Source organism: Lepisma saccharinum, chromosome 27, assembly GCF_977018435.1.
Source record: "Lepisma saccharinum chromosome 27, izLepSacc3.1, whole genome shotgun sequence".
Lineage (NCBI taxonomy): Eukaryota > Metazoa > Arthropoda > Insecta > Zygentoma > Lepismatidae > Lepisma > Lepisma saccharinum.
This window is the reverse complement of record NC_139255.1, coordinates 23515118-23538563: the sequence shown is the minus strand read 5'-3', so window position 1 is coordinate 23538563 and position 23446 is coordinate 23515118. Positions and strand designations below refer to the sequence as shown.

The 23446-nt window shown below is 36.7% G+C and overlaps 1 protein-coding gene across 1 annotated transcript; it reads left to right on the top strand.

Moving 5' to 3' along the window:
* Positions 1–11559: 11559 nt before the first annotated feature.
* Positions 11560–20533, top strand: LOC145980191 (uncharacterized). The gene is made up of 3 exons (XM_083113220.1): positions 11560–11693; positions 13786–14924; positions 20403–20533. The coding sequence occupies exons 1-3, from the start codon at positions 11560–11562 to the stop codon at positions 20531–20533; spliced, it is 1404 nt and encodes a 467-aa protein (XP_082969346.1).
* The last annotated feature ends 2913 nt before the right edge of the window (positions 20534–23446 follow it).

Sequence of the window (23446 nt, the reverse complement as noted above, 5' to 3'; positions counted from 1 at the left end):
TGCTAACCGCTCCGCCACGGAGGTCTGCAAAGTTGTATTTGACCATTGTACATTGTTAATGAAATAAAAACATTACATATACAGTGGCTCACATTAGTAACCGAAACGTAGCATTTTGTTTCATTTCTTCACAATATTTCACAATTAACAACATGTACATAAATATAATCCATTGTGAAATATTTATACGCATTTATTAAAGCTATATTCCCTGTTACGTTTTTTTTTTTTTTTTTAATTTTGGGTGTTTCAGCACTTAGGCTATTTTGCACCCGCCACGTTATACTGGGTCCAGCCCCTTACCACAACAAATAACATAACTGTAAGGTCGCATAACTGAAATATGAAAATATTCTGACTTAGGTTAAAAGCTGAGGCTGTAAAGGGGCACTCAGCACACATGACAAAAAGCAGGAGAACATACAGAATTATACTGGCCAGTCGCCAGAGACTTGTTAGTCAGCAAAAGGCAGCCCAGGGTGTACTACGTGGAACTGATTTTGACGATCGGGTGTATGTACTGCGTGGAAGGTCACCCCTTACACCCCTGTTACGTTTTCAAATCTGAAATTAGTTATTTATATTTGGGTGTGAAAAAAAAGATCACTTTAATATTCAGACAAATCTTGAAAGCCTTCTGTTACTGTTACATAGTTTTTTACCGGTCAACTACAATGCGGGGAAAGAACAATTCATGCTACTTCCTGACTACATCTGTTATGAGTAACTGCATTGATCCCTGACTGAAGTACGAGAAAAATGGGTAACAAAACAAAAAAACAACATTTGACGAACGACAGCTATTTATATTTGCCGTATCTAACCAAAGGGTGTCGGTACGTGCAAGGAAATTGAAAATGTTAAGTACATGTAAGCGTACCGTGGGTAACGCAATAAAACGTAATGAAAAGCAAAATGAGGTAAATTCCGTATCTCAGAAAATTCAACCAAGATAAATGGGAGAAAGAAATGAAGGAGCTTCGGTATGAAAAATCAAGACCCTTTCCTCACCCCCACCCCCTTCTCAAACCAAGGGCTCTGAAAGCAGCTGTGCAACTTGGAGCAGACATTGGGACTGCTTTACAGACGGGATAAAATGAAATGTACTTCCGTTTTCCTACCAACTCAGAAGCGAGTTGGAAACTCTTCATTGCTCCTGTATAGATAAGAAAGTGGGGGAGGGCAGTAGCAGACAAGGCCACCACGGAAACTTGTTTCCAGCAAGCTTTATGTTGGAGTCTTGGCAGTTTGTGGAAGGATTTTGTGTTCTGCCTTCCCCCCCCCTCCTCTCTCTCTTTGGATTGAAAAACAGGGTGCGACGATTATGCGATGAAATACGGTAATATATAACGATAAAGCTTTATTTGATTGAAGATGATGATAATAATAATAATAATAATAATAACCCGTGACGCAACGGTCCGTGAGGGCCACGTCCTACCTACCGACTGCCGGCTTCACTTCCACCTGCCGAGGTTGGAATTATGGGGTGACGCGTGGTTAACAAGACAAGTCTTCAGCTAATCTGTGGTCTTCAGTCTTTGCAGGTTTCCATGGCCGCGTCACGCTACTAATTTGTAGCTCCTCAATTTCCTCACGACGGTGGATGGCCACCAACCCCATACACAGGCCGAAATCTCAGAACCAGGGGTTCCGGGTTCGAATCCTGGCCTGGCCATGAATGTTTGATCTTTGCAAATTAGCCAAAAGTGGCACAAAAAGCGAAGTATAATAAAAGAAAATCAATCAATAAATTGTTTATTGTTGGTTGACGTGAATTGTTAATATGCCTAAACTATTAAAATACTCTAATATCAGGTTTTCTGTTGCAAATTATTATTTGAATTTTGAGGGCATCCATGACGAAGTGCTTTGCATACTGCTCTATGAAACCGGAGACCCTATGATCGATTGATTGATTGATTTGCTTTATTTTAATTCGCTTCTTGTGCCACTTTTGGCTAAACGCGACGATGAGGATGGTCGATGAAATGATGAAATTAATGAAGGGACACTCACAATGAACACCGAATGAACACAATGCCAAAGCCGGTGTTTAAGCAAGCTGTGCTAACCACTCTACCACGGAGGCCGGAATCCTTCTTAATGTATAGGAGAAATCGTTCTTTGACATCGAACTAAGAACAGTTAATATGCGTCACCTCGGAGTTATTATATTTTAAATTTCGAACAATCAATTGAGATTTATTCTTCACCATTATTTTGTCCACATCAAAACTTCCACACAATAAGATCAATTACACTAAGGACAACAGCATTAGAGTCTATGCTTTAAGGAATGATTAAGCACACAACGATGACGGAAAATAATTCACATGATTAAAGTGATGCATTACATCAGTGAAACATAAATTTTCGGTCATGAAGAAAGATTGAAAAACGCAGGGACACAATAATCGATGTGTTTATTTATTTTATTTCGCTTTTCTTCCACTTTTGGGTAATCACAAAGATAAGTATGAAAGGTGTGTTAAGATGAAATTTGTGAAAGGACAACTACAAACGTAAATGGATAGGACACAGTCCAAACCCCACAGACCATTATACTGACCTTATGTCATGACGCCAGATCCTCGTTAGTGTGCAAAATGCACTCCATGGTCACAATGACGTAAGCATTCGTAGAATTGATTTGTATATCATTCTTTCTTTTTTTCAGAAAAACGCGAGCTAAACTATTGCGCGTTCTGTGATATGTTCATTACTTCTCAGGAACACTCGCGGCCTTCAACCAGTTTTATCCTTAAACAAAATTGCGGGTTAGGATGTTAACAGATACTTCAAAGACAATATCCAAAAAATTACTTGTCACATACGCAGAATGTAAAACATTTTTATTTTCTCGTTTCTTCTACATCCTTGGGGAGTAAAGACGGCTGGAGCGTGGTGCTGGTCATATGACCTCCAAAATGTCCGAACTCGAGAATATGCGACACCCTACTGCCACAAACCCTTAAATGTGCCTTCATGGCACGGTTCTATACGCACGACGAACTTTACCTTACCTTTACTACTACTAAGTACTCATGCCCGGAATTTTTGTATTTTTGATCCCTCATTATGTCTCCATTGCTAACCTGTTTCATTTCCAGTCATGACAGCAATTAGTCGATGCAATAAAAATACGTCAAACTTAAAATGAAACAGGTGTCGGCGCGCGCACACACACACACACACACACAAACACAAACTCAAGGAGAGAGAGAAAGGCGGGGTTGGGGTGGGGGAGGAACACAAAATCCTTCCACAAACTGCCAAGACTCCAACAAGACGCTTTGCCGGAAACAAGTTTGCGTGCTGGCCTTGTCTGCTATTGCCCTCCCCCACTTTCTTATCTATACAGGAGCAATGAAGAGTTTCCAACTCGCTTCTGAGTTGGTAGGAAAACGGAAGTACATTTCCTTTGATCCCGTCTGTACATCCGAAATGGTAATCTGGCGGTTAAGAAAGCAACGATGAGTATGAGCGACGAAATGGTGAAACTGATGAAGGGACAATCACAAAGAACACTCCTGCACAGGTCGGGATTCGAAACCGGAACCCCTGGCGTCGTAGCGTGCTGTGCCACTCTACCACGTAATATTTTTTATGTACTCATTTTTAGCTACTTCCTTTGTTCCTTATTTTATTAAGTGTATCCGAATATTAATGTTGCTGCTATGTAAAGTCCAACGTTCATAATTTAATATCTGACTAAATTGTATTTTTTCAAAATTGTTCCACTTTGTATCACACATCTACGATACCGAAGATATTTTTTTTAAAAAAATTCTAACGTTCCTTCATTTAAAATGTGTCTGACATGCCTTAAAATGAAAACGTCTTATCTGGCCAAATATTCGAGAGTCTACCTATTTAGCGAAGCGTTTTTCTGTTGTTTGCGACGTGAACAACGTAACGTCTCGAAGGTAGTGAAGTATAAAGACATTTGTAGACATGTGAGCACTTTTGTTATCATATTCACTGATTGTAAATGTCAAATGATGGGGAATTGCAGAATTACGCCTGTTTATTTGATGGAATTCTAAGTGAAAAAGAAGAGAGGAAATGGAGATATTAATACTAACATTTATTGAACGTTTTATCCTGGATGCGAACCCGGCTTCTTAAAGGTAAGTGATCTCACTTTGTATTTGTTGAATATGTATTTAGTGTACACATTTGTGCCTAATAAAGAAGTCCAAGAAAAATGTATTTTTTAGCTAATACGTTTTAGAATTATTATTTTTTTAAGTATTTGTAGGTGTGTTTTACAACAAAAGAGCATTTCGGTATCAAAGCAGAGGGACACAAGAAAGAAAATGCAAGGGCATTAAATGAAAACTCCTTAACTTCATTAGGGGTAACATCTGAAATAAATAAATCAATAAATAAATCTAAGCGTACATATGGTGAGACATGAATCCATAGGGACAAAAGTATATTTTTGGTGAAATGGATTAGAATCACTGCGTGCACCCTAGAAAGTTTGATAAAACACCTCAAGTGTTTTTCTTAAGAGAAGTGTAATACTACCAAATAGGACCTCTGGCAAGAAATCGCTAATAGGCGGTGTGTGCCAAACAAAGAAGACGACGACAACCTATCTCCAGTTCTCAAGGGCATTTAGTGGAATGAGTGATTATAAAGTTTTATTTTGGATTTGTTCAGTAATATGGTGCAGGCGATAATCGTTCAGGTGTGTATATGTATATGATTAATTGAATTAGGTTATTTTACTTACCTTTTTGTCATTTTAGTATATATATATACTAAAGCAAGATATATACATATATATATATATATATATATATATATATATATATATATATATATATATATATATATATATATATATATTGCTTTAACCCACGGAAATAACTATTTCTGCTTCTGCATTTTTCAGCAGTGTACAAATACGCCACAAGCTGCTTCTACATGGAGCCAATCAGATTCGCAGTGTTCGATTTAAGGGAGGGGTAGGAGGTTAGAACTACATTTTACAGCGGAGGTAGATGAAGAAATTGGGATCCTTAAAACTAGCGTGAATGGGAATCTCGGTCTTTTACGATTGGTTACAATGGAAGGAGATGGTTCTTCGCTATCCAAGGGAAGAAAGAGAAAAAATCCCGTTCGCATGTTTTTCTCCTTTGATGACATACGACGAGAATCTCACTGTCTTATTCCGGGCTGCGGAAAGAAAGTTGCGGTAAGTGCAATCTTCGGGCAGGTTGAAATGTTTCAGTTCTCGCCGTAAATTCCGTTATTTAGGATTTCAGGATGGGACTTATCTTAACTTGTCGAATCTCATAGCCGTCCTAGACCGAAGCCACCTTGATCGTGTTATTACTATTTAAACATCATAAGTGTTTTCTATCTTATAAGTTACATTCTTCCTCTCAATTGTTCTGCCAGTGAGGGTCAACGTAGAGAACGTGGTCTCGAAAAAGGAAACTGAAAACAGCTCGTCTAAATGTCGGAGAGCCTTAGTTTAGAGTGCAATGGGGTTATACGTCGTATAGAGCGACCACAAGGGGAAAAAAAACGCCGAAAAGTGTACGCACAGATTTTCCTTCTTCCATTCAGCTCTGGCCATAAGAAAGCATGCTTTACTGTGCCCCTCTCCTCCACGCGAGAGTACGGTGCACGCGAGCCGCGAGTCTGCTCAGGTTTATATCCTTGTGGTCCCACAGTAGTTTCTGTTCATTTCTGCAGGAATTCAATCTTATCATAAAAAACTAACTAAACTTTTTGCTCTGATTGTCGTGGATTAAAAAAATGTTAGGATGCAGGCGAAAGGAAATGGAAAATAATTAACGTTTGTAAATTACACGTAGGATTGTGCACGAGTGCACTCTTGCTCACACATCACATTCTGCTATGAGCCAGCGTATTTAAAGGTGCTTGAAGACTATGGGCAGATCTTTTCATGTCTGCAGGTTTGCCTTGGGAAAATTCAAATGCCTAGTTTCAATACATTAATTAATTTAACTTTATTTGGGATTCTATGAAATTATTTGCATGGAGGTGCATATAGAAACGTTCATTTCATCATGTTAACGTTTGAAAGCAACTGATATAGTCTGACCGTGGGCAATAGTTGCTTCGGCATTTCAAAACTCGGCTGCATATGCATGTGTGGGGGGTAGAGGAGTATTTTATTTCCTATTTCGGCAATTTTACGTAGCTTTCCTACCTCTTCAGTTATTTACTATGTTGAGGTTGAATAGATATTGGGACAAACTCAATGGTACGTCCATACCTTAGCCAGGGTTTCAAATAGCAGCTTAGCTGATCAGTCACGGAGCAGGGAACGAATTTAGTCTTTACGGTGTTCTTCAAGCAGCAATTTTAGTATGGTGTCTTGATACTAATTTTTTCATGGCCATTATTTTGTTGGCCGTGACGATATAAGTTGTTATTGAACATGGTATCTAAAACTCAAAGTTTGCTGATTTACGTGAATGCTGAACTCTTACTCCAAATTGAAATGAATGCAATACTCCTTGACTACTAAAAAGTGATAGCGATACTTGAAGTGAAGGTCGGCTACCCCGATGTCGCAGTGGTAGCGTCGTCGCCTTGTATTCCAGGGGTCCCGGGTTCGATACCCGGTGGAGGCACACAGTGGTTCGGATCCAATTTTATAAACTGTAGGTTCAGTTCCGATTAGCCTTACTGTGCATAAAGTCTGACTCTTAAACGTGACTCAGTCTTACAGATAAGAATTAGAAGTGGAAAAATGTCGATTTACTTCAAATACCCTTCAGAGGATTTTTTTTTTAACAAAACTGAAAACCGCATTTTTGTAGTTACGTTCGTCTGATTCCCGTAGGACGATAGGTGAAATACGTTTCCCGAGAAATATTTGAAAGGAGTTGTGTTAAGATGTCAAGCATGTAGCCCACAGCCATGCTGTATGATGAAAGCATAGAGGATAAGCCCCACACTTAATCTAGGTTCACAACAAAGATAGCGACTGAGAGGCCTAGCGTAATGAAAGGCAAGGAAAACTGTTAATCATTGGAAGAGACAATGAGTTTCATGTTTAGATCATTCTATCATATGTATAATTAATGAAATTGCTTATAAAAATAAAAAATGGTACAAAATGCTTCAAAGTAATTGAAAATATCGTCTCCAGGAAAAACCGAGAAAAGGAATACGCCCATTCAAACTGCAAACCTCGATTTGCATACTATATAGAAGGAATTTCCACCACATACTTGAAATTAGTTTGAGAAAATCTAAAATACGAGGAATCCCTATTCTCGTGTTGCTATTTCCTGTCAAATAAGAGGCTGTTGCGGTCTACTTCCGCGCTATACATTGAAGAAACAACGCTTTATACTCCGAAGTAGATACCAATGGTTCATGGACGCCCGCATTTTTTTTCAGGGAAGGGCAAGCAAGGTAGTTTTTTCCAGGGGGGGAAACAAGGTGCATGTCCTACACCATAAGTGTTGTCTTTTAAAAAAAAAACATTACTTTAATTTGAAGTTATGTTCATGCAATAATTAACATATATTATTGTAGCTGAAATGACATTATATGTGTGATATATATATATATATATATATATATATATATATATATATATATATATATATATATATATATATATATATATATATAATTTTTGGTTGACTTTCATTTTCCAGGGGGGTCGTCCACCCCTTGCCCCTCTTTCGGACGTCCTTGCAAAGGTTCTATTTTTATTTCGCGTCTACCACTGTTAATCGCGATGATAAAGGATGCGATAGATGATGGAAGTGGTATAAAGACAATATCTTCTAGTCCAGGTTCTAATCAGACTTTAGACTTCGCATTGTATTACGCTAATTAATTTGCCACGGGATCGGCTACTTTGTGTTTGTCTGCTCATCAAATGATTAATTAGTTATTCAAACTCTATAGGTAGCAAAGCGATATAAAATAACGAAACGGAAAAAATCCACTTGACGTCTTGTAGTACTATCATCAACCTACAATTTCATGCTCACAAATCCACACAGGAAACTTCTTGTGGCATTAGTTTTGCGGAATGGCCTTGGGAAATAAAGATCGCCCATTTCCTTGTTCAGCTCTAGACAATTCAGGTGCCTTATCGAAGCTGCTCTTGAGCACGCAGGGTTTCTAACCTACTTCGCCGTAATTCAGTTGTTGTATCTTGATCAATATGCTGCATTGAACATTCCACTTAGAAATCCCATCCTATTCAACAGGGCGAGCTCACTACCATTCACGATTTTCGTCTGTATAAAGTTTGAAAAAGAAGAAATTTTCAGAAAACTCGTGTCTAATGTATTTCATTCTTTGATGTTTGTGTACAATTTGTAATACTATTAGTAATTGTAATACAGCGCGTCATTTTACTAGATATTCAACTAGTCTCTGTAGAAATAAGACAAAAAAGGAAGGAGGCTACTTAATGAAAAGGTGCAAACTGCTAATTTATAAATCTAAAGTCACGAAAAGAGTTCAGTCAAGGTCACGCCGCTCACCTAGTCTTGCCAGTAAGTAGACACATCCATATTTCGTTTTTGACGAAAACACGAAATGTGAAATGACATGCTGTAATGTTAATTTTTCATGTTTCTGAAAGGTGAGGTGCATTTTCCTACCCTGTTTCGTAACGAAATGATCTGCAAAATAAGAAATACTCCTAAACACAAAATTAGTTTATTTACCGATGCGATACTTTCTGAAGTTTGAAATATCCTGAGTTAGGTAATTCACGGAGAAATGATTAATTCTGCTGTAAATATTTGAGAAGCATAAATTGACCCCTTTATACAGAATAGACTTAATACTCTCGTAACTACATAAATGCGTAGCGTTCCAACAGAACTGATATGCTACGAATGTACTATAAGGGATATACTTATTTTGTGTAATAAGTGCAGTTTTTTAATCAAATTTAGGATTATATTCAATTTGTCATTTTATACACCACTTTTGATCAGATTTTTCACCGCTATAACAACGAATTTTTATTTTATTTAGCGCATTTGAACCCGAAAATTGTACCGAAATTTTGTATTATTTACCAAAAATATATGCCTCTTCTACCAATAAGCAACAATTTCAGCTGACGCAATCAACCGCATACGTACAGTGCGATGCACTAATATTGCTCGGCAAATTGTCCGACTATTTTCGTTATTTTTCTCGTACATCCTATGTGTTTTAAGCGATGGATTTTTATGTATACTGGTGCAGAAGTTGTCAACAGCTTGTTTTGAGTTTTCTTTTAATTCTTGAAGCTCTTATTGGGTCAAATAAAATGCACTAACATGGTGATGGACAATTTGCACGGTAATACTCATGGATCCCACTGTACAACGCGCGAAGTGTCGACTGAGCAGCTAAGATGTGTGGCAACCCTGTAGGACCAGGGGTGTGGAGGAGACAAGGGGAAGCTCAGACTTTGACTGGACTGTTTTCGTGGAGAGAGCAATCGTGGGAAATTCCTACTATCCATTAGCTAGTATATCCATATAAAATTGCGGAGGATGGTTACATTCTAACATTCCAAGTAGGACCTTTATTCCATCACTTGAATTGTTTAGTAAAATTTATTATTTTAATTCGTATATGCAAAATTGGACTAAATTGATCAATTTGATGGAGTGGTAAGTTAAATTTTACGTTTGGTACATACATTATATTTCGTCAGAAACCAAATGCTTTATTGATGGCGTTGCGGGCCAAAACTGAACGTATGAAAATATTACAGATCAAATTGTGACTTTACTGGAAAGACAAAATATCAGGTTCAGGAAAGATTTCCGTGGGTTGTAGTTTATAAAACACACACCTCTGAATGGGTGTCCAATATGTCCAGGATTGAATTGCAGTAATTGGTTAATATCAAGGAAATAGCGTTTATAACAGGGCGAAGCAATTAATGACCTAAAAATAAAATTTTAAAAATATATCATTTGTTATTAATTCCTTAACAGTTGATGAGTTAATTTTTGATAAATTTAATGGATAAGTGTAAAATGTTTAAATTTACTACAACTTGTTCGGAAAATGGAGTAATACACACTGTTAGCAGCAGTGAGATTAATGCAGAATTGGCAAATACGTGAGATTTAAAATCATTTTTTTAAAAAAATAATTTTATGTTGTATTGTTACAGAAGACAAAAGTTGCAATGGCTTTTCAGAATAAAGCTGAAGTAATATGATCAATAAACACTTGACGGAGATTCTAAAATAAAAATGATTGTCTGCTAGTAAAGACGTGTACAGTACGATACACAAGTATCGTGTGGGAAATTGACAAAGATTACTTTTGTTAATTTTTTTTCTTGCATCGTGCGTGTGTTTGAGAAATAAATGCTTGTGTAGAGATTCAGTTGCTTGTCTGGCGCTTTGTTCAAATTCGCAACTCTCATTGGGTAAAACAGAACAAACGCGATGGTGGATAATTTGCTTAGTAATTAATACTTATGCATCGAAATCAGCATGGAAAAGCTCCTCTATACTCTCATTGAAAGAACTGAAAGATACTGAAAGCAGTGTGTCCTAGGTTTACTTCAGTCAGCAAGAGGACATTATCACATGACAAAATTTGAAAAATAAGGGTAAAAGATATTCAATTAATAAAATGTCAAACTCTACAAAAAATCTTCAGAAAACTACTATAAATGTTCAAAATTACCTAGAATTGACAAAAGTTACTTATCATTACTTAAGCATTAAAAATTCAAAGCAAATTTGCCTGAACAAATTGGCTTTACTGAAAGTTTTTACGCACATTGTTCTTGCATTGGAGCAATCTTTGCATCCTTTTTTTAAAATTCAAAATCAAATTACTTGTTCTATTATTATAGTAAAAAGAGCAAAAGTGTGCCCATTCATCATATCACTCATCCCCAACTTCGCAATTAGACAAAATTGGCAGAAAAGCGAAGTAAAATATACTAAATCAACTCAAATGCATATCCCAATCATTGACTTTCAATTTTTCCCAAAATCTCAAAATCCATAAGCACAACTTTCTCCCTATAACCTGTAGAGTTTATCTAGAAGTTAGGCGAGCTTATACCGCAAATTAGTCTTGTTCTGTCACTTATCACCACGCCCCCCTCTATAGTTGCCTCCAGCTCGTTGTCCTGTAAATTCTCCACACGCATTGTAGTCTAGCTTTCCCCATGTTCAAGAATTTCGACGTATTTTATATTGGGGAAGGTCCACTATGTGTAGGGTATTCTATAGTATTTTAATCAGGCGTAAAAAGTGCTGGGATTCCAATTTGTGACTAATCTCCATACATTAAGCATATTGTTATATAATGACAGTTAGTGGTCTCCATATATTTACGTATATGGGTATATTGTACGAATACACAAACTCGCACATAGATTTTACTTTGATATTAATTCTTTCAGTATGAATAAAACTATTTTCTTTATAGGGAGATCATAGTGGTAACCTAGAGAAACATATCAAGCGGAGGCATCAAGATAAGCTGTCATTTCTGCAGAAGAAGAAAATGAGAAATGCTATCTCTAGTAATCCGAAAGCCAATATTCTCCTAAATGTAAAGATGACCGCAGACATCCTCAGGCAGTCTTGCATCCGACTCATCGCGGAGCACGGACGTCCTTTTTCACTGATGAATGACCAAGCATTTCAAGATATAGTGAATCCTCTTTTGGAAGCGATGCCAGCTTCTGACAGGTGCGTATTTTCATCAATGTCGTCAGATTGTCCTTTACATGTATTCCTTAGTATGTTCACATTGTATACGAATGAAATTATTTTCATTGTTAGTAACGGACAGTCTTAATCAGTGTTCGGAAAGTTACTCGAGTCAGTTGCTTGGTTCAAAAAGTAGGTTCGGTGCAGCTACTCAATTTAAAGAATAACTTACTTTTGCAGTTACTTTCTGTTGGATATTTTATTGCGAAAAATTGAACACACCCAATGATCATTAATTACAAGAAAATAAATATTTAAGAAATTTTATTTTGGATTTTATGTCTGTGGTATGTCATCGCATTGTAATATTATGACAACAATCAAGATTAAACCAAACACTGAAGTTTTAATGAGCAACTAGAAATGACGAATTGCAACAAAGCGTGGATGTCCTAAATTCAAAATGGAACAAACCCAGCTTTCTTGCCTTAGTAGGAGATTCCGAAAAAAAAAGGAAACAAAAGCGTCCAGAAAAGAAATAGTTGGAAGCTAAACTACCCCTCTAAGAGAAAGGCCCTTAAATCAATTTGACGTATACAAACAAGACTAATTATTCAAATGCCAACAACTCTAAGCTGATTTTTCAAAGGATGACGCTTGGTCCGCGCATAGTCCATCGCAGCTATTTCTGGCTTTCAAGACAGAACCCACTCCTTAACTAGCTCAACTACTGTCCTCGCGTAGCTGGGCAGGACTGAAATTTTGGAGGGCTCCCACCAGGAATTTAACCCTGGACCGCTAGCGCCAAATGTTAAATCACTAATAATTTGGCTACGCGGGAGCCCATAGTTGAAACAGTGTTGCCAAATTTAACTTTTTCCCCCAACGCTACAAATTTTAAAGTTAAAAATTTGTCTTAAAGAATAGTAAAAGTAACGTCATAAAGTTACATCTATTGCAAAAATGAAACTCTGCTACGGTTACAGCTACCTTCTTTAGTTAGAATTCCTTAGAAATTCATTTCAGGTTACTTCAAATACATTGATTTTATTGATCCAGCCTCATGTAATGAAGGTAGAGAGTTCTGTATATCCTTACAATGTTTAGAAGGAATGCAATTACGTTAAGTTAGTTTTTCAAATAACTGTAAAATTAGTTACTCACTGACATAATCATGAGTAATTTCAACTGCAACAGTTACTCTTTGAATAAGTAAACTAAGTATAACTGTCTGGAAAAGTAATTTTCTGAAGACTGATATGTATGAGACACATTTTTTCATCAAATGATATTTAACACACTTTTGTACACTCAAACAAAACTAATTAATATAAAGTTTTCAAATATTATGTCAAATTTTCCTCAATTTTACAAAGTTGTTACATATACAGTGCGTTCGTTTTAAACTCTTATAACACAGGTTAGGTCGGAATATGTAATATAAATACTGTATAATTGTCTGCATGCTAGACGTTACGGGACGAAAATGCCGGCATCTGTCCCATATCACGTGCTAACTCTGCGCAGAGACAAAACAAACTCACTGTACTCCATATGCCTAGAGACAGGTTATGCTAACATTCTGTAGCTTTCCAGTGCTGGATGGAACTGAGCATGCAGTACAACTTATTTAGATATCCCCTATATACTATTGTTAATATATTTTAGAAAATAAAAAAAATATAGGTGTCACATATATCCTTTTCACAGCCTTAGGTATATCTGAATGAAGCAAAAAGACCTATTGCCAAAGCCCAGTGCTGTGACCAGGGAGGGTGGTGTTATAACTTCCTCATTAGTTCAAACTTTACTAAAGAGCGTTGATTGCATCAAATAACACTGTTTATTGCATGCAAGCTGCGTTAGTTTCTAGACACACTGATAGAGGTTAACCTATTATGGTTTTAAATAACAATCTTTTTCACTTTCACCAAAAAAGTGTTCTGCTTTCTCATATTTGTAGCATTTGCCTAGTTGATGAAAGCTTGATAATATAATTAATTCATACTATTTGAAAAATATTTTTAAGAATTTTAATTCTATTTTGGGTTTGAAACAAATGTCTTGAAAATTTCAAAAATCAAGAAACAACTTATCAATTAAGGATTAAAGCAAATTTTATTCTCTGCAGGTTTATCGTGAACAAGGAAGGTGTACGGAACATGCTATTCAGTCAGGCCCAGCAGATCAGAGAAACAATACGCGGCGAAATGGAGGGAAAATTGATACATCTAAAAGTTGATTCTACTTCGAAAAATGGACGATCATTCTTTGGTGTCAACGTCCAGTTTGTTGTAAATGGGGCTCTCCAATTGCGTACTTTGTCAGTTCAAGAGTTATTTGTGTCTCAAACAGGTAGCAATTTGCGTTACGAATTGTTGAACATTCTGGATAAGTATAATGTGCCCGTGGAGAATATATATAGTTTAACTACAGACACTGGAGCAAACATGATTAAAGCCGGGAAACTTATTGGGGAAGATCAAGAAACAAAGATGTCTAATATTTCTCAAGACACTTACGAAGATGAAGATATTGAAATGGAATTGACGAGTAAAGATTATCGTCTCCAATCCGTTCGTTGCGCGTCGCATACTCTTCATTTAGTCGTGAATGATGCTCTCAATTCCATTCCTGAAGTTAAGGATATTATTGTGACATGTCAAGCAGCATGCCGTGTCTTACGATCGCCTACAGCACGGCGTCAATTGAATGCAGAATCACTGCCGGTACCATCCCTTGATGTCCCGACAAGATGGAACAGCACAAATGATATGCTCCAGTCACTTTTTACACTTAAAAAGTTCATAGGGGATTACTATCAAGAGCAAGTTAAAATAAAGCAAGAAGACTGGATATACATTGAGGCTATTTTGACGTCACTGGAACCAGCCAAAGTAGCCACAAAGAGGCTGCAAGAAGAACAGCTTCTACTTGGCGACTTCTACGGGATATGGCTGGAGTGTCGCCTTAAAACATCAACAATCAACACAGACCTTGCACGCCACATAGTAGAGGGCATGGACAAACGAGAAAAACAAGCATTATATGTCAATAACGAAGAGAGACTTCCATCATTATTTGAGTATCCAGGATTTCTTGCTTCTATTTACATGGATCCCAGGTACTTTTCTGTTTTAAGTGAAGAAAACATCCATGTGGCGAAGGTGTATCTCCAGAAGTTGTGGTTAAGACTTGAACACATGAAATCCTTATCAGTGTGTGGAGAGGTAAAGAAACAAGAAGATTCCAGCACTGAAGATGATGACAGTGACCATGTCACAAACTACTTAAAGAAACAAGATTTATTGCGGCGGAATACCATATCTGCACCAAAGTTTAATATTGCGTCATTATTGGACACTTACTTTGTTTCAACTCGAAGACTGAAAAGGACTGAAAATGTTCTAAATTTCTGGGAAATTAGAAAATCAAGTTGTCCCGAATTGTACATTTTGGCTTGTATTGTTCTCTCTACTCCTGCAACACAAGTTAGTGTCGAGAGACTCTTTTCATCTCTGAAATTCATACTAAACCCACTCAGGTGTAATATGGCAACCGAAATTATTGATGACATACTTGTTATTAGAAATAATTATATTTTCATGAAAAAAAATCTAACTAAATCTTCATTAAAAAGCAATCTCAGAAATAGCAGCACAGAATTGACTACAAACATTGTAGCAAACTTTGTGGAATCCAATGATACACCACAGAAAGATCTTGTACAACATGTTGAAAATGTGGGGAATATTACTGTCTAGATTAATAATGTATATAATTACTTGATTTTTTTTGTGATCTTATAGTTCATTATACATAAGTAGCTGTAACCAAAGAAAATCTTTTCAGAGGTTCCATAAGAAGTAATTTAATTAAAAGAACAATTTTGCTCGTACTTGTTTAATGTTTCCTAGTAATTAATACATTTAGTTTTGAGTAGCTGTCTTACCTGTTCACAAAATTGCACAGATATACTGATGTTATACAAGAGTATGAAATATATTTTTATTCATGTCAAATTTGTGGAATTCTGTTTAGTTTTAAATTGACACCTGAAGGAAATGACAGTGTATTTGCTTTGTTTTGAAAGATACAAAATTTCTCTAGTTTTTTAAGTAATAAGGTCTTTTTTTTCCTTGTTTTAGAATTTACCTTGGAATGATTAAGAGAATAATAAAGATATTCAACAAAATTTTAAAAACTGTTTCAATATATACTTTTCAGAACCTCCGTTCTATTCTTATGCTTATACAGTACGAATGCATACTTTAAATATATGTATATTTACATTTTTTTTAAAAAAATTGAGCTTCGATGTTGTAGGGAGTTGAATATATGGCAAATATTGTTATTCCTTGGTTGGTGAACAAATCCTAATTTTTTTTATTGTATTAATTCCCATGATATCTATTTCTTTGTGAGAGATTAGTGTAAATTTTTAGATTTTTTATGATAAATTTGACAGCCATTTTAGAATGTACCTCAAAATGTAACATTTAGAGCAAATTACTCAGGAACACCACTCAATAACAGACGTTACTGTTAGCCTCCTAATATGTAACCTAAAATCAATTCTTGTTTTTCAAACACGCTACTTCCTAAGGTTAAGTTTAGTTCTCTTGTTATAAAATTCTCTTAATAAAATATCAAAAAATGGCAACATCATTGTCATTATCTTGTCTAAGTAATTATTGCATGGCATCTGATAAATTATCAAAAGACGCACGCAAATGCAAATTAATGTACATTAATTACCTTGATGGACGCACGTGTCTGCCTGTGTGTGTATCCAAATCAGCATGTTACTTTCTAATGTTCTGGACAATGAGTTTTTGAAGAATGGAAACCGAATAGTCAATCACTCTACTACCAAATCATCCCGTGTAACAGCATGGAATGTAAATGGAGATGACAAATAGCATCCACATATCTTTTGAACTTGACTCATTTTGTTAGAATCAGTCGTTCCACATGTCTTATCGATACCTCAAAAATACTGAACCCACAATTGTAATATTAAAATGGGCTCCAATAACTATCAAAGTTTAATTTTTGCATGGCTGAGTTGGGGTCATGTAAATTCTTGTCCTCGCTAAAGTACAGTATGCGTACGTTGCACAAGACTATATAAAAACAAAGTAAATTTGTTACACACACATAAGTGCGCGCCCGCAATTGCATAGCTGAAAGTCTACTGAACACACACACACATCAACTTTCGAGCACTAACGATGACCATTGCCATAAGCACAATCTCTGGCGTGTGTCCAAACATGCACTTCTATGTTCACTATCTAGTAGTAGCAATTTATGGTAGAAATCAATGGTCACTAAAAGTGCATGTTACAACGTCTGCCCACACCTGGGAGTTAGGAATGGAAGACATCGCCATTATGTTATTAAGTGTCCTGTTCAAAATGTCCTTACTTTTATTTTTAAGAAATTTGCCAGAGAACGAAGCGCGATAGTTTTCAATTACATAGAAAATGATGCACCCCCTCAGAGGAGTAACCACAAATTCTTGTCTGCGGGGGGAGTACTTGGATAAACTATTAATAATAGTAGTAATAATGGCACTATTATTATACGTACACAATTTATATAGCCTATATTAATACATTACATAATGAATTCATTCGCCCCCACAACAAACAACAAAAAATATGCCTCTGAAATGTGTGCGCTTCTTCTCCCCCAAACAATTGTTCATACATTTAAGACTCAACTGTTTGTAATAGTCTGACGTACTTACTTCTTGTTACTTCTCCCTCTGGTAATTTACAATGCATTACAGAAAATAAATTGCTAGCGAAGCGATCAAGAAAACTTTTAGATCCAAATTTTTGCAAACTGAAAACAATATTGATTTAATATGGCGCAAAAAAATCATGGAGGCCCATGACATTCTCTTTTACATTTTTTTTTTCTATTTACATCGTTCGGCGTCCAGGGCTGACTGCCGCCGTCCCCTATACATCGACCACAAGGAAAAAAACCTTGGGACGAAAAGTCCCCGCGCAGCTTTCCCTTCTTCCCTCCACCTCGGGCCATAAGGAAGCATGGTCCACTCTCCCCCTCCCCTACAAGCGGGAGTATGGTGTACAGGAGTCGTGGGTCTGCGCAGGTTGTTTTGCTCATGGTTCCACTATAGCTAAGGGTTTGAAATTGACAAGACTGTAAGAAAAGCAGATATTGCGAGCGAAACGAGCTAGACAATTTTATATAACTTTATTTACATTTGTATAAAGATATAAATCGAAAGGGGGCAATTGCCCTTCTGTGCCTCCTTGCAGATGCTCTTGACCGTCTGGAAGAAATAATGCACGAAACACGTGAAAACTAAATCCGTCTTTAGTATCGTTTTGTCCTGCAACTCTTAGATTCTGCAACCTTTCTTTCCATAGTTCAATGTTTGCAACCTTACCCCTTAGAATTGATTTCCGTCCAAGGTTGAGGCCCAATCTCCCCCCCCCCCCTGTGGTTGCGCCACTGCACCTTCTTTAGCCGTAGTTGTTTTGTGAACTTTCATTGGCTTAAAAATACTTCATTTTCTTCAAGAGCATAATATAGTTTAATAACCGGCGATAAAATTCCTCTCCCCTAAATTTCTGGATTAAAGTATAATAATATAGGGGCATGGAAATCTGAAAGGGGGGTGCGGATGGCCACCTCTCTCCTTTAGAAAACGAATGTCAGCTAAAAGTATATATTTCACACGTATAATTTGATTCCAGTCATAGTAATTTACATTAATTATTATAATGGGTATGCAGGAATGCGATAATTTCGAATTCAAGTGGTGTTTCTTGAGGGGGCAACACTATTATCGGGGTAATATGCCCCATGGAAAAATACCTCGCTTCTCCCTCCGTCGAAAATATCTGCAGACGTCCATGATTAGGGCGGGGCATTAACCCCCCCTTTGGACTTCGTGCGCACGCCTATGGCTACTCATTTCTACACTACATGGAAGGTTTATTCAATTTCGAGCCAAAAATGTAATTTTCAAATCAGGGTTTTTAAACGTCCACGAACCCATCAACTAATGGGTTCTATTGGGTTCCGCAACAATACCGGAACCTGTTCTATCACAGTGTAAATTCGGTCCAAGTTGCGTATTGTTTCATTTCAAATATGGAACTTAGACCGTCTTTAAATTGATCCGGAACGAAGGACCCTGTGCCGTATTTCAATTGATCCAGAAAAAAGGTTCCTGGAACTTATTTAAATACCTTAAACATAAAAAGGCTCTTTACGGTCCAGATCCATTTATGCTTGCTAATATTCCCTGCTGAACCTGAATTGAATTGATTTAAAATTCCTGATCCTTTAACAACCCTGGTGGAAATTCATTAATTTACAAACAACCATATTTTTAACGAAACATTAATTCCACACAATATACTGAGTTATTTTTCGCAATGTTCCAATGAATGGCAAGAGATTTGGGCTATTCCTTTTTCTTCCTTGATGTTTAATAGATTATATTTGTCACGCACCTATAACGTTACTAGCAAACATTTGTGAATTGTTCTTTCCTTGTAACGTTAACATCTACCATACTGAATTTATTTACGTTCCTTATGCAGATGGTATGTACCCAACTGCATTTTGTTCCGTTCCGCTACAGTGGTTTACATTTTGTTACATTCCTATGTAACGTTAATTAACCATATTGCCTTTCACTTCGTTCCGTTACGGAGGATTGCATTCATTACGTTCCTATGTACCGTTATTTACTACCATGTTGCATTTCGTTACGTTTTTTTGTAACGCTAGTATATACCACAATGCATTTCGTTACTACGTTCCTTGTATCCTTGTAACGGTAGTATATACCATATTGCATATTACGTTATGTTCCAATGTGCTCATTTCGTTCCGTTCCTTTATAACGTTAATATCTACCATAATACATTTTGTTACGTTCTCTGTAACGTCAGTCTGTAACATATTGCATTTCGTTACGTTCCATGGGTACCAGCAGCTGAACCATACTCTTCCTCCTACAAAATGGAACGTACCGTGTAACGCAAATTGGGTACGTTACGACTCCCTGCTCGAAACCCCTTGATTACAAGATGACGGAAATATATTTTACAAACAAGCATAAGGTTTGATTTAATTTAACGTCACATTTCGAAACAACTATAGCTCTTTTCAGTTCTTACGGCGGATGCTCTAGAAGCTAGCAAGGGAAGTGAGGAGCGGGGAAGCCACCAATCCAGCGCGATAAGAAGCGCAGCAGTCTGTACAACAAGTTTCACGTAGTACTTACTTCCGCCACGTCGTATCTCTCGGTGCCACTGCTGTTCTCTGGTTGGTCTGCGGAGAATTCTCCGCTCCCCACTTCCCTTGCCAATTTCTAGAGCGCCCGCCGTAAGAACTGCAAACAGCTATAGTATGAATTATTTTACATATTTATAATGCTATACTGTATAATGAAGGGGAAAATATTATTTATAAATATGAACTACTTCAATGATTGGTTAGATATGAATATTCATAATAATTTTTAGTATTAATACATAGGTTGTGGTAGATATATTACATTTTTACATTATTTTAGTCAATGAATTACCATACCTACAACCTCAAGCATGTAATTAATAGTGCATTAACGAGTGCTAGATACTCATGGAGAATAATGACAATAGCTGTAAATTTGATATTGTTAGAAAGTACAAAGTTTAATAGGTTTGAAGGAAAAGTTCCTGTGATGTATAGAATAATTTTACCATTCAGGGTTATCTCCAGGGTTCAGGCTAGAGCCGCTCAATGTAAGGCCATTATTAATGAAATATCCACCTAATATCACCCATCCAGAAATCAAATCTTGGATTCCAGTGCGGCAGTCAGACGCTCTACCGAGTTGACCACTAAGACTCTCGCGACTAAAGTAATGTGAAATATTAAGTAGCATATATATAGCACGTGCTAACTAACTAACACTCCAGTCTTCTTAAACCCGAAGGTTAATGGCTGCAGCAACTCACACCTTCCATTTGTCCATATCTTGGGAAAGATCAATCGAAACTTTTCCGTCTTTGCCTATTTTCTTTAGGTCCATCGCAACGATATCCCTCCATCTTCGCCTTGGTCTTTCTACAGTTCTCTTACCATCAGGTTTACCACATCAAAGTCTTCTTGATTTAATTACTCTAATAATATCTGAAGAGGAATACAAATTATGCAGTTCTAAATTGTGTAACCTTGTCCGCTAACCTGTTTGCTCTTCCCTTTTAGGTCCAAATATTTTATTAAGGATTTCATTTTCAAATGCTCTTAATTTATGTTCCATTTTTTAATGTAAGGGACCAAGTTTCACACCCATATAATAGAACGGGCAAAATTACTGTTTTGTATATTTTAACTTTTAGCACGCGGACTTCTAAATTTACAATTTACATGATTTGCATCCAATCTTGAAAATTACAAAGTGTATTATGAATTTGTGCAAATAAGGTTGAAAGCGAAACTTCTTAAGTTAGAAATTATGTTGCATATTTTACGTGCTTTTTTCCAATTTTGTTGAAAGTGCCAATTGAAGATATACCATTAAGCTAAGTATCAAATACTGTGCAATTCGAAAATTCCATTTGGGCTTTTATGGTTATTACACGACATTACTGGAAGAAAAATGAAGCTACGTCGTAAGAACTGAAGTCACAAACTCGGCTTTGTAGCTTCGAGAGCTTTTTAGTGTTGGTCAGGCTTCGTACAAAGTGGCAAAGTCCTTTAAAAGCAAGAGAGCAGGCCCCGGTATTGATTTCATCTGGTAGAAAACGACAATTTCTTCCAACTCCCAATCCCCATGTACGTCGCTCCAATAGTGCTCCCCCCTGTAGCGAGAGAAGCTTCTTTACACACCGCTACACATCTGTGGAGATGAAATTGAGAAGGAATCGAATGAATCTTGAGTGACGTTTCTTATTTTAATTTTGCGAAGGAAATATTTTAATCAAACAGCTTCAAATTAGACAATAGAGATAATCCATTATGACAAATAAAATGTAAAACCTTTTATCAGGTTTCTGTTTCTCAATCTTGGTTCAGAACTTCAATCTAATGATTTCAAAGGCGTGTTTACTTGAATTTGAAATATGCTGTCGTCGTTAGAATAACTAAATTCTTAGTTGCTGGCAGCAGCGCCGACTTGTCAAAATAATTGGAGGGCTCTGATCACTGAAATGTAACATGAAAAACGTTAAGAAAATGTTTCAAAGTCTCTTTATGTCTTTTGTGTCTGCTCATTTTTTTTTTAGATAACAATTAACATTTTTATTGAAAAGAATGTATTTACATTAAGAGACCGACCTAACAGTTTTACGCAAGCCTCGCTAGCAGAGCGTGTTGGGTGGTCGACTCAACTCGCTTTGATCCGGAGGTCTCGGGTTCGAGTCCCGGCGAGGGCATGGGTGTGTTTTAATGTCCGCAACAGACCTGTAAAGAAAGGGCATCTTGCGGGTGCAAATAACCTTAGTGTTGACGTACCCATAAAAATAACTAATATTTACAATATTTAACAGTATTTATTCATTTACATAAATCCTAACACAAATCGCAGTAAAATAGTTTAACTTTTTGTTCTTAAACAATATTTTACATTTTAAAATTAATTTTGCTATAATAGAAAACACATATCATGTACACTAAGATATAAAGTGGCATACACAACAAAAACATATGAACATGATTTCAAAATAAACAAAAGTTGCTCATCACACTGGGTTATATTTTATGGACTCATTGACGAGCGATCTGTGCTTTTGATAATAGCCTTTACATATCAATATTGCCTGAAAGTCGTGCTTAAGACCTCAAATTGTTCAGAATTCACTAAACAACATACTGTCATATCACCTCGTTATTTTCAAACTCTTTTTAGTAAAAATGTTAACAAAACTCATACTTATATACTTAGTATATAGTAATAAGTCATGGGTTTTGCTGTCTTCATTCATAGCCCACCAAATAAGATGGTTTAGCGGTCTCAGCCCACCAAAGTTGATGGTGTAGAACATTTCAAATATGTATTTAAACTTAAGTTCATGTGGCACAATTCGGAGTAAACTTTAGAAGAGAAGAAAAATAATACATTAGATCCTCTTAAACAAAATTATTTGGAGGCTCTGCCCAAACATAGTTATCACTGGGTGACTCCAGCCGCCCCAATTCCCATGGAGTAGGCGCCTATGGTGGCAGGTCTCGTTGTGCGTCAACTGACAATTATCACTCCGAAAGTATTCAATTCGCGTGTCATTTTGTAGCTTTTCTTTCATCTCATCAAAGTTTATAGTCGACCATCCAGGTGACTGGGAGTTTAGAGTAGTCCACTCAGGATCTCACCACTGAAAGTCTCAGGTTCCAGTCCTGAACTGTTCCTTTCTGACCACCCATTAATTATTTTTATCTAATAATCACTTAATTTCATCGTTGAGATTGGCCAGAGAGTGGCAGAACATACTTGCGAAGGCTTTGTTCTTCAAAAACATTTCTCAGCACCATTTGCTAATCTGTACTGGCCCATAGTGTACGTGGAATCCAAACCATTGTGTGCACGTTTGGCAATCTTTCACCTTTGGTCTAAGCGCGAATGATAAATATTAATGAAGGGACAAAAAAAAAACAACAAAAAAAAAACAAAAAAAACCGGGATTTGAGACCGAAACATATGGCATTGTAGTACGCTCTGCTAACCACTTCACCACGGAAGTCGGCTGTGCTGGAACCGATCTCACTCTTTGTTTACGATGCCGACGTTACTCAGAAAGCAACAGAACCAAGAA

Coding starts and splice junctions, on each gene's coding strand:
- LOC145980191 (XM_083113220.1), top strand. CDS start 11,560: ATGACCGCAGACATCCTCAGGCAGTCTTGCATCCGACTCATCGCGGAG. Junction 11,694..13,785: donor GCGATGCCAGCTTCTGACAG/GTGCGTATTTTC, acceptor TATTCTCTGCAG/GTTTATCGTGAACAAGGAAG. Junction 14,925..20,402: donor CAGCACTGAAGATGATGACA/GTGACCATGTCA, acceptor TTTACCATTCAG/GGTTATCTCCAGGGTTCAGG.